This window comes from Dipodomys merriami, unplaced genomic scaffold, assembly GCF_024711535.1.
Source record: "Dipodomys merriami isolate MVZ:Mamm:240054 unplaced genomic scaffold, mDipMer1.0.p SCAF_114, whole genome shotgun sequence".
NCBI classification, from domain to species: Eukaryota; Metazoa; Chordata; class Mammalia; order Rodentia; family Heteromyidae; genus Dipodomys; species Dipodomys merriami.
Window position 1 is genome coordinate 1,372,766 of NW_027202427.1, and position 12,362 is coordinate 1,385,127.

The 12,362-nt window shown below is 48.9% G+C and overlaps 1 protein-coding gene across 3 annotated transcripts in view; it reads right to left on the minus strand.

The window, feature by feature from the left end:
• Window positions 1-2,119: 2,119 nt before the first annotated feature.
• Window positions 2,120-12,362, minus strand: part of LOC138822709 (phosphatidate cytidylyltransferase, mitochondrial) — a 41,689-nt gene continuing 31,446 nt past the window's right edge. For all 3 annotated transcript variants that reach the window (XM_070015580.1, XM_070015579.1, XM_070015581.1), the window contains one exon: window positions 2,120-2,256. In XM_070015580.1, the coding sequence (XP_069871681.1) occupies window positions 2,180-2,256 (77 nt within the window). In that variant the 3' untranslated portion in view covers window positions 2,120-2,179. The remainder of the gene's footprint in view (window positions 2,257-12,362) is intronic.

The window sequence follows — 12,362 nt, forward strand, 5'->3', positions numbered from 1 at the left end:
ACATGGGTCTCTCCCAGTGGCGCCAGCTCCCTCAACCTGAACTACACGCTAAGAAGGATGCTAAGTGCTTTACATACAGAGTCACAGTTAATTCTGACCCCAATCACAATGGGATACACACAGGTCTTCATTATGAACATAGAATCAGAACTCTGGGGGTTGGGTAACTTGCCTAGGGTGTAGCTGCAGAGGCAGAGCTGGGCTCTGACTCCATGGCCCACTCCATGGTACATTTGTTCCTCAGTCTCTGGACCGAGAAGTGGAGTTCCACTTCCTCCAGGAAGTCTCACCTTCAGCCTTCTCTGCTCCTGCTTGATGAATCCCAACTTAGGCATGTGTCTCCCTTCCAAAATGGGCTGAGGAAGAGAAGAGAAAGGCAAGAACACCCAGAAGAGGAACACCAAGGCTCGGTGTGCTCACCATTTGTGCGAGCTGCAGGGTGGGGTGTTTGGAAAAAGGCATGAGACACAGGTTTGGAGGTGTGAGTTCAAGTCTCAGCTGTTACTTACTTGTGTCATGGCCTCTGGCGATCATTTTTCTCTCCAGAGCCCTCAGTTTCCCCATCTGGAAAATGAACATGATGTTCTCTGCTCTACCAAGTAGCCACTTTGCAAAGTGTCTACTGTGGGGATATAAATAGTTATGTAAGACACAGGGAGCAGAAGGGTAAATCACAGGTAAAATAAAGCCCAGTGACAAAGGGTATTGATTGGGCTGACCAGAGATTTTGACCCATATGCCTTGGGGAATGATTTTAGCCCCCTGAGAAAGAAAACGGTAACAAAATCACACTGCTAATGGTCAATGGAAATGACCACCACTGAATGAACGTAACACACAAAGCACTGCCCTGCTATAAACATGTACTCACGGGCTGGGAAGGTGGCTCAGTGTAGAGCGCTTGCCTTGCATGCAAAAGACCCTGAGTTCAATTCCTCAGCACCACATAAGCAGAAAAAGAAAAAAAAAAAAAAAGCCAGAAGTGGCGCTATGGCTCAAGTGGTAGAGCACTAGCCTTGAGCTGAAGAGCTCAGGGACAGCGCCCAGGTCCAGAGTTCAGGCCCACGACCGGACCAAAAAAATAAAACAAAAACATGCACTCACAACATACCACAACTCCAGGGACTTTGTCATTACCAGCTCACTTTTCATACTAAATAACAGTGAGCTCAGAGTTGCACAGCAATGAGTCTGCGCTCAACCCAGCCTGATGGAACACTATGTCTGCACTCTGAGGCTTTGATCTGGATTGCAATGGGTTGAGCCCAAAGGTAGGAAACAATCTGTCAAAGAGTGCTGAGACAATGTACAGCAGGAGCTGGATGGACACAGGCTGAACCTGAGGCTCAATGCTGGTATGAGGTGAGGTGCGTGAGCTGCTCCCGGCACCTACCCCTCCCCAGTTCCCATCTGAGTGCCTCTTCCTACCCTCCAGCACAAGCCTGGCTGGCCCTGGGATTGGGGCAAGTGGCTCGGGCTGAGCTAATGGGCAAGTTTCTATCTCTTGGCTGTGATGAGGGTGTCAGACAATTAGGGCTTGCTTGGGGGCTGTTTGGAAGCCTTCTTTTCTAGGAGAGCTTGTAAACAAACATAGACAGGGTTGAGCGAAAGCCCCGGCCGTCTCCTAATTATGAGGAAAGCAGAGTAAGTAGGAGGCCGACACTCCAAAGGCACAGAAGAGAGATGGAAAGAAAAAGTGCGTGTGCAGTTACCTCAGGAGAGCTGTGAAGAGCTCTCCTCCTGCCCCCCCCTGCATGCCTTGTGGAAAACAAAAGAACATAAAAAGCCTAATTCTGAGACCTGTTTGATACTTGGGAGCCCTGGATAGCAAAACCCAACAGAGCACAGGGGAGGCTGGTGAGGGAAACAGCCTGGCTGGCACATTCCCAGCCTCCAAGCTCAGGGGCATGCGCAGTGCGGACACACCTCCCACCGTGGTGCCCCAGGGTGCAGACCTCAGGGCTCTGTTCAGACAGGATCCTCCCCTTGCCATGTAGCCCCTTTCACATATTTGGGCCCCACTTGGATAAATGCCAATGAAAATGTTCTTTAAAAAAATCAAGTATTACACACACTCTAGCCTCTTCAAATTCATGTAGTAGGTCAAGGTAACAAACTGTTATGTCAAAAAGGACCGAACTTTATTCACTATATATAACATACACAAAAACAAGCAAAATCAGGGTGCTTTCCTCATCCATCCTTTCCACATTTTGTGCAGCTTTAGTGAGCTGTAAATCACTGACTTCTTCATGCCTGAAAGAGAAAGAAGAGCAGGTGACAAAGCTGAGGAGTGTGGAGTGGGCCCAAGGGCTCTGCACCAGACCAGTCTGGAGCAGGTAGGGCAGGGATGGGATGTGGGGACTCCGGAGACCAAGGAGCTGAAGGTGGTAAAGATCACCACAGCCTATGTAGGCATAGGGTATGTATGTGTGTGTTGATCCTGGTGCTTGAACTCAGGGCCTGGGCACTGTCCTGGAGTTTTTTTGCTCAGGTCTAGTCCTCTCTCACTTGAGCCACAGCTCCACTTCCAGCATTCTGGTAGTTAATTGGAGCCAGGTGTCTCATGGACTCTCCTGCCTGGACTAGCTTTGAACTGCAATCCTTAGCTCTCAGCATCCCGAGTAGTGAGGATTATAAGCATGAGTGACCGGCGCCAGCCAACATTTGTTTTCTTTTTTATTAGCATTTGTTATATAGGAGGGGGTTTCATTGTGACATTCCACTCATGCATGAGATGTATCCTGATCAACCTTACCTCCTCTACTGTTCGCTCTTTCCCCCTAACGCAGAGCGATTCTGATTCTGACTGGGCCTCTGCCGAGCAGGGGTATGGACCCCTAGTACCTGAGATCTTTTTTTTTTTTTTTTTTTTTGGGTCTGGTTGTGGGGTCTCAACTCTGGGCCTGGGCGCTGTCCCTGAGCTCTTCAGCTCAAGGCTAGCGCTCTACCACCTGAGCCACAGCGCCACTTCCAGCTTTTTTCTTTTTTGCTTATGTGGTGCTGAGGAATCGAACCCAGGGCCTCATGCATGCAAGGCAAGCGCTCTACCACTGAGCCACCTTCCCAGCCCCAGTACAATCTTTTGAGTAGCAAGCATGTCATACCAACCTGTGAACTTCATGGTTCTTTTTTTATTTTTGGCCAGTCCTAGGGCTTAAACTCGGCCTGGGCGCTGTCCCTGGGCTTCATCTGCTGGAGGCTGGCGCTCTACCACCTGAGCCACAGCGCCACTTCCGGCTTTTTCTGTTTATGTGGTGGTGAGGAATCGAACCCAGGGCTTCATGCATGCTAGGCAAGCACTCGACCACTAGGTCACATTCCCAGCCCCCTTCATGGCTCTTTTATTTGTTTTTATTTTATTTTTTGTCGGTCATGGGGCCTTAACTCTGGGCCTGGGTGCTGTCCCTCAGCTCTTCAGCTCAAGGCTAGCACTCTACCACTTGAGCCACAGTGCCACTTCCAGCTTTTTTTTCTTTTTGCTTATATGGTGCTAAGGAATCGAACCCAGGGCCTCATGCATGCAAGGCAAACGCTCTACCACTGAGCTACCTTCCCAGCCCCCTTCATGGCTCTTTTAAACAGGAGATAGCACACCAAAGACTGTATGCCCTCCACAGCGTGAGGCTTCCTGCTTCTGTGTCCACCATGCTGCCACCATCTCTCACGCAGTGCTCCCTTCCTGCCCTCTGCAGTGCCTGTCAGCAGACTCACCTGTCTGTGCCTTCAACAAGAGCTCCTGGGTATGGAGCTGCCTCCCCATCACCTGTTACGGCTGAGTATCATGCACATGCTTTTGAAATGTGAGAGCCAACATGCCTTACCTGAACCGCTGGTCCCCTAGTTGTCCACCCGACCACACGCTCCACTGACTGCACCCCACTGCCTGACCACTGTCTAACTTCACCTTCTGCCTGACCACACCGCCAACTAACCACACTAACTTCACCTTCTGGTGGTCTGCCTGACCATGCTGTCCTCTCACCACACTGTCCACCTAACCACAAATATGTAGAAAACCAGAAGAGGCTCTCTGAGGGATCACGGGGAAGGATAAAATGGGAAAAAAACAGACGAGCCAGTAATTGTCTGTGGGATTTGACAGGACCCTAGCATGGACAGGAGGACAGACGTGACTTCCTGTTGAGGGCGGTCGCTCAGCCGGTGTCCTGTGCGCTGTGTGTGGGAATCTGTGGGGCAGGTCCTACAACCCCCTTGGTCAGTGCACTCTGTCAGCATGCTGGGGAGGTGGCTGCATTTGCTGGAGATGCTGGTGCTGGGGTATGAGTGGTCTCTTGGCTTCCCTAAGCTGCCACGAGGAAGGAGCCACTACAGGCAAGGGCAGCAGAACAGCAGGGCACAGGGAAAGTCATTCGTGTGCACACTGGATCTCTGGCCAGGGTTGTCTACCAGCTGACAAACCAGTCTGGCCTAGTGAGGATCTCTGAGCTCTGCCTACAATGCTTTCAATTTTCTTTCTGGGGCAACCACTTGGGCAAGCCTCACCCGCTTGAACATGGAGGCTGAGAACTTATTACGTTAAGGTGCTTTTTAAAATTCCAGCAGAACCAATCAGATTGAGCAGGATGCAGGCAGTTGCACATGGTAAGATGGAAGGCAGCAACCCCAGGGCACTGAGTCATGGCTGTTGGCAGATGTACAGACTGTGACCACCCCCAGCCGCCTTCAGAAAACTTAGGCCCAGACTCCCTGGAGCTTGAGCGTTTAATGAGAACACAGCTGGCATCCCTGGGAGTCATACGCACCGCAGGTGGACGGTGATTTTCCTCGACTCAGACACTCCCGATTCAGCCCTCTGCACTCTTAGAAAGATGACAGCAAGAAGCTGTGCCAGAAAGAACACTGGACAGGAGTTAAGAGACCTGGGTTCAGCTCGCAGTTGGGTCTTGATTTCCTCACCCATCTACCCAGGGCCCAGAGACAGGCTGGATGTCAGTCTGAACTCCCTGAGGCTGCAGGAGGACCTGCAGTGCAGGCATGAATGTATACTTCTGGCAGACTCCAGAGGTTTAGATATCTTTTCATAAATCTTGGGTTTGCAAAAGATGAAGAGCCAGCAGACTAGAAAAAAGGGTCCTTTCTTTAAAAAACAAAAACGAAAAAACAAACTACTGGAGTTGGAACTTAGGGCCTTGTACTTGCTAGTCAAATACTCTACTCCCAGGCCTTTTTGCTTGGATTATTTTTCAGTTAAGGTCTGCCTGTCTATTTCTCCCTTTGCCAGGAGTCAACCTCAGTCTGTGAACTTCCTACCTACACTTCCCAAGTAGCTGGGATTATAGATGTAAACCGTCACACCCAACTTACTATGTGAGGTTTTGGTAGCTTCTTTGGCTCAGGCTTGTCCTGAACTCTATTCTCCCAATCTCTGCCTTCCAAGTAGCTAGGATCACAGGCGTGTGTCACTATCACCACAGCCAGCCCCTCCACACTTCAATTTCAACCAATGTGGAGGACTTTAAAACTCCATAAAACAAGCAAAAATTTCCTAAGCAGAACATAAAAGTGCTAAATAAGAGGAACAAACTGGGTAAAGCACTATGTAAAATTAAAAACTGTGCAGTATAAGACACTATTAAGACGTGAGAGCAGGACACCCTCCAGACTGGGAGATGTTTACATATATACCCAACAAAGGACTCAGTGGAGAACACACACTTGGCAAGCACAAAGGCCTGGGTCTAATCCCAGCTCCAACACAAACAGATGCGTAAGCAAATGACTTTTATGCAGACTGTGAGGAGAATCATGAGAAAGCATGTCAGCACACACCACGTGCAGAGCTGAGAGGCCTCCCTCACCAGGATTCCCAGTCCAGATCTGGGGTGGGGCAGGGGGTGCAGGGGGGGGACGGAGGGGTTGGTGCCCCCAAAGACTCTTGCAATTGGTTTCAACCACAGCGAGGCATGTCTACAAAGAAAGCTCCACTCAAGGTACAAGTACAACTTACTTCAACAATTCCGAGGCTTGGCTGGGCTTGTGGGGGAAGGCCTGTTCTTATTTAAATATGAAGGCGGTAAAAAAAAAAAATGGCTAAGAGACTCTCAGGAGAAGAAGGGGAAGAAGAAAAGAGAAAGAATAATTATGAAATAACATGGCACACATCTAAAAAGCAGCATAAAGAACTTCAATGAAAGCTGTTGATCAATAGTGAGCTGGGGGTGGGCTCTGTGTGTGGGGTGCTCTGGCAAAGGATGATGAAAGAGGATGATTACAGTCCAAGTATACTGTTGACAACTATGAACAATTAAACCAGTTGAAACTGTTTTGGGAGGGGGAGGGGGAGAGGAACAGGGAGTGAGTGACGGGAATACACTGTAATATGTAGAAATGTCACAATGGACTCTTCTCCTATAACTAAAATCAGAACAGGGAAACTAAGAGCCACTCCACTGTGCTTCAGCAAAAGGCTAGAGGGACCCATGGCACGCCAACATCACTTTCCTAACAAGACTAAACCTGTCCTGTTAATTCAGGCGAATCTTTTGAAGTCAGAGAGGCAAACAGGTATCTATCTTCCCCCAGTTAGTTCCTGTTGACCAGCAAGTCAGGTGGGGAAAAATGAAGAAAGATTTCAAAATGGAGCCTCCTCCTCCCCTCAGGGAGTGGCACAAGGCTTCTCCAGGAGGCAGCCCAGCCGTCCCACAGTCCTGCTAGAACCTCTTCCATCTGCGTGGCTGCCATGGCCCGTGCCCAGTTTGCCAGCCCCTTGGCTGGCTGCTGCACGCCTAGCTAGCCCCCTCCCCACTCCACCTGAGTTGTTACAGACTTCCCACAATACTCTAGGGGCTTTTCTCCTGCCCTCAAAGAGACTTCACACTCCTCTCTCTGCCTGGCCTCTGCCTACCCGTCTGGTCACGGAATCTCCATTTCTCCTTTCCTGTTTCCATGCCCAGCATCCTCAAACAGTTCCAATGGTCTCCCATCAGCAGGCTGGGACATGATAATGCCAGCTATTTCCACATGAGGTGGAGAGGTGGGGAAGGATACTACTTTCTTCGTGGCTCCTGGCTGGTGGGCTTCTGCTCATGGGAATCGTGCTGTTGTCATTAACTCTATCTAAGAGAGGCTGCTACTGTTTTCTAATTGAGAAACTCTAGGAAAAGAACAACTGTTTGACGTTGGCAGCATCTCTGTGCCCACGTTCAAGCGTGGGTGTATCTGATGACCAGGATTTCCAAGGAAGTAATGAGAGAATGTCAGACTGCATGAGAACATGCTGCCACGGATTCAAAGCTAGAATGTTAGCTTCACTGTGCACGGAGCTGGGTAGCTGCCTGGATCCCATGTCTTCTAGGCAGAGAGAGATCTGAAGGGGATGCATTCAGGCCAAAGAGTACCCGCTGGGCAACGGCAGATATACTGGTCACCTGCTGAGGCCACAGAGCCTCGTCCTGTGAGTGGAGTGGTGACATCTCCAGCTCTACACATGCTGAAGGAATGACTGACCAGGCCTCTAAGTCATGTCTTCTCACCCCGAGCTTGGCTTCTTCTGTCAGCTACCTGCCTGAGTGTAACTGAGTTTACTTCCAAAGGCATCTGCTGGCGAAGAGGCCTATCTTCCCCGCTACTTGTTCTGGGGAGCCACAGCAGAAGCAACACAAAACCCAGTATAGTGGGGTTTTCTCACCCTGCAGATTAAGAGAAGTCAGCCTGCCGCAAAACCAAACCCAGCCAAGCCGGGCGCTGGTGGCTCTCGCCTGTAATCCTAGCTACTCAGGAGGCTGAGATCTGAGGATGGCGGTTCAAAGCCAGCCCGGGCAGGAGAGACCGTGAGACTCCTATCTCCAATAAACCACCAGAAAACCGGAAGTGGCGCTGTAGTTCAAGTGGTAGAGCGCTCGCCTTGAGCTGAAGAGCTGAAGGACAGCGCCCAGGCCCAGAGTTCAAGCCCCACGACCGACAAAAAAAAACAACAAAAAAACAACAACAACAACAACAACAACAAAAAACAAACCAAACCCAGCCAAGACTTGGGGGATTCCGGGAGGAAGACCAGGCAAAACTGAGGCATTGAGAACTAGGGGCAGGAAGTCAGAGGGGAGGCAAATGGGCCACTGGTGCCCAGCATGGCTGGAGACCCGGGGAGACCTCAGGGGTGAGGGCTACATGAACATTTAAAGATAGCTTAAGTGACTGCCAGGTAATGACGCCTGAGGAAAGAGCAGCCACAGTGCTAGGTGCTTGCTTCAACCTAGAGGGACAGACATAATTATTCTCAGAACTCAGAGCAACCAGGGGACAGGCCAAGCCTCGGTGGTTATAATTTGAACTCCAGTCTCTGGGATCCTAAGCCCCTGCCCTTGGCATGATGCCAGACAGCTTTCCTTACAGCCCTGCTCTTCACAGACAGAATGCCCACAGATCTGGTCTCTGCGGCCGTGGTGCCTGTCGCCCTGGCCTGGGCCTGGCACAGAGCTGCGAGGCACTGCCCCCTGCTGGCAAAGGGAAGAGGGCCAACGGTCCATTTCAGGTACGGGTACAGAGAGGATGAGTGGGTTTCAGAGAAAAACTCAAGCTTATTAAAGAAAAAAAGACAGGAATCCCAGTACTGGAGAGAATGAGGCAGGAGGCCGGAAGATCTTTAATTTGAGGCAAGCCTGTGATACAGTGTAAGACTGTCTCAAAACAAACAAAAACAAACCCAAAACAAACCCCGGCTAGAACAACAGGATCTACCCAGTGTGTCTGTACCCCGTGCGGACCCCATGGACACACAAACGATCAGGTGTCCCGAAGCTCTCTACCACTTCTCCTCCATTTATTTCAAAGCAAATCCCAGACACTGTATCACTTTTCCTGTAATATTTTAGTATGTATCTCCGGAAGAAAAGGATTTTTTGACCCCCTTATCACCACTATAGTAACTAACAATGTATTAATAATTCTATTAATTCCTTCCAGCACGGGTAGCCAGAAATCAGGAAAACCAATCATCAAGCCTCATCAAGAAGAGCAGAGCAAGGGTGTGGCACACAGCTTGAATCAAAATGCACACACCCACAGTCTCAGCAGGATAAACCAGTAGGAGCAGACAGTAAATGCTTATGTTAATCAGAAATGCAAAGCTATGCACCCTCTTCCCCCAAAGGTGGGAAGATCTCTCAGCAGATTTGGCCTAACTCTTGTAGAATCCCCTCCTTCCCCCCCAATTCTTCAAGAGGGTAACACCAGGTCTTAGGGTCAAGTTGAAGGATAGACCTCTAAGTAGCTAGATTGTAGGACACTAACAGATGTGGCCACACAAGCTCCACGGAAAGCTCACACCTGTGTGTGTGTGTGTGTGTGTGTGTGTATGCATGCGCACACACCCGTAGAGTATGGTACCTTGGAGGGCCTCATACCATCTTAAGAAATCAGGATGGTGGGGCTAGGAAGGTGGCTCAGTGGTAGAGTGTTTGCCTTGCATGCATGAATGAGGCCCTGGGTTTGATTCCTCAGCACCACATAAGCAGAAAAAGCCAGAAGTGGTGCTGTGGCTCAAGTGGTAGAGCGCTAGCCTTGAGCTGAAGAGCTGAAGGACAGCGCCCAGGCCCAGAGTTCAGACCCCATGACCGACAAAAAAAAAAAAAAAAAAAACAGAAAAAAAAAAAGAAATCAGGGTGGTGCTGTACTCACTTCTGCAACTGAGCACCTCAATGGTTGGCACAGGGAGGAGGCCTGGTCTAGGCAAGCCTTCCTCCCACCTGATGCTGACGAATGCTGGAGAGATGGAAAAGAGCATGCTCACACAGAATCAACACTGACATTTTGGAGGGTAGTAACGGCAATGTGTAAAGACATCCATGTGCTTAAGACTATAAAAGAACTAGGTACAATAAAGGAACATTTAGGTACCAACAAGAAGAAAAGAGCTAGTCATGGAAGTGGCGCTGTGGCTCAAGTGGTAGAGCACTAGCCTTGAGCTGAAGAGCTCAGGGACAGCATTTAGGACCAGAGTTCAAGGCCCATTACTGACAAAAAAAAAAAAAAAAAAAAAGAGCTAGTCACTTAAAAATAGCAGGAGAAATCAGCACAAGGCTCTAGGTTTGAGCTCCAAGAGGCCGAGATAGGAGGATTGTGGTTCAAAGCCAGACCAGGTGGAAAAGTTCATGAGACTCTTATTAACCATCAGAAGACTGGAAGTAGAGCTATGACTCAAAGTGGTAGAGTGCTAGCCTGGGACAGTGCCCAGGCCCTGAATTCCATGACAAAAACAAACAAACAAATAAACAAAGCAGGGCAGTTATAATCCTGGTTTTACTCGGGAGCCAGAGATCTGGAAGACTATAATGGCGATGAGTTTGTGAGTAAAAGCCCCCATCCTCTCACCCAATAGCTGAGTGTAGTGGTGTTTACCTCTCACCCCAGATATTTAAGAGGATTGTAGTTCCTAGGTAGCCCAAGCAAAAGAGTTTAGGAGACAACATTTCAACCGAAGAAGTTGGGTATGGTGACATGGGGACTGTCCTCCCAGCTACAGCAGAAGTGTACAGAGAAGGATCAGTCCTGGCCAGCCTAAGAAGAGACTCTATCACAAAAATATCTAGCACACATAGGGCTGGAAGCATGGCTCAAGTGTGAGATTACCTGCCCAGCAAGCCTAAGACCCTGAGTCCAAATCCCAGTACCACAAAAAAACCCCAATTAATTAAAAAAAGAAATAGTCGGGCGCCAATGGCTCATGCCTATAATCCTAGCTACTTAGGATGCTGAGATCTGACGTTCAAAGCCAGCCTGGGGAGGAATGTCTGTGAGACTCTAACTCCAGTAAGCCACCAGAAAACTGGAAGTGGCGCTGTGGCTCAAGTGGTAGAGCACTAGCCTTGAGCTTCCTAAAGAGCTGAGGAACAGTGCCCAGGCCTATAGTTCAGGCCCCACAACCTACCAAAAATAAATAAATAAATAAATAAAAGAAAAGAAAAAAACAGAAAGGAACACTAAAACTGAGTAAAATCTCCCAGAAAGCAGAGCAAAAAGACAAGAAGGTTAACAACTAGGAGACAAAGGAAAGACAAGCCAGGGACTAGTAGGGCTACCTTAGGCGGTCCAACATCTGAATAAAAGAAGTTCCACAAAGAGAATAGAGAAAACAGACTGGAGGAAATCAAAGCTTATGCTGAGTCTCCAAACTGAAAGCACAGTGAGCACCCAGTAAAACAGACCAAAGGGACACAACCAGGAGGCTGCCGAGCCTAGTAAAGTGGAAGGCTCAACAAGCTTCCAGAAAAACGCATGTGAAGGCTAAGAAGGGGATGGCTTTGGATTTTCACAGCGGTCCTCAAGGTGAGAAGTATTTGCAGCAATGATCCCCAAACCCTAGTGGAAAATGGTTCCTACTCTGTCCCCAGCCTAAGCATCAATCATGGGAGCAGAGACTGTCAGACATGCAACCTGGTCTTACAATTTGCATTCCAAATGAGTGGGTCATGTGCTTCACCAAAATGACAACTGTGGCCAAGCAAGTAAAAGAATGAAAAGAATGAAACCATGAAACCAATGTAGGCTGTGAGAACAAGAGCATCACAGGAGAGGAAAGGACTCTGTGCCACAACCGCGGACATTTACCTGAGGAGTGGCAGTGGTGATGGTGGAGCTGGAGAGCCGAATTCTAATCTCCCTTGGGGACATGCTTTAGATGGTTGCCTAAGCTTGAACATCTTAGAAGGATTTTTTTTTTTGGTCAGTCATGGGGTCTGAACTCTGGGCCTGGGCACTGTCCCTCAGCTCTTCAGCTCAAGGCTAGCACTCTACCACTTGAACCATAGTGCCACTTCTGGCTTCTTCTGCTCATGTGGTGCTGAGGAATAGAACCCAGGGCCTCATGCATGCAAGGCAAACACTCTTCCACTGAGCCACCTTCCCAGACCTTGGAAGCATTAAAAAACAACAACAAACTGCAGTAAAGCTAGGTGTTGGCAGTTCAAGCCTAAAATCCTAGATATTTAGGAGGCTGAGATCTAAGGGGCGTGGTTCTAAGCTAGCCTGGCAGGAAAATCTGTAATAATCTTACCTCTAATTAATTAAAAAAAAAAGCTGGAAGTGGAGCTATGGTTCAAGTGGTAGAGTGCTAGCCTTGAGCACAAAAGCTCAGGGACAATGCTCAGGCCCTGAGTTCCAGCCCCAGGACCAGCACACATGAAAGAAAGAAAGAAAGAAAGAAAGAAAGAGAGAGAAAGAGAGAGAGAGAGAAAGAGAGAAAGAAACAAAGAGAGAGAGAAAGAAAGGAGAGAGAGAGAGAGAGAAAGAAAGGAGAGAGAGAGAGAGAGAGAGAAAGAAAGAAGGAGAGAGAGAGAGAGAAAGAGATGGCAAAATTCCTCACGAGGAGAGACAGAAGTAGTTATCTGCATGGGGGAAGGGAA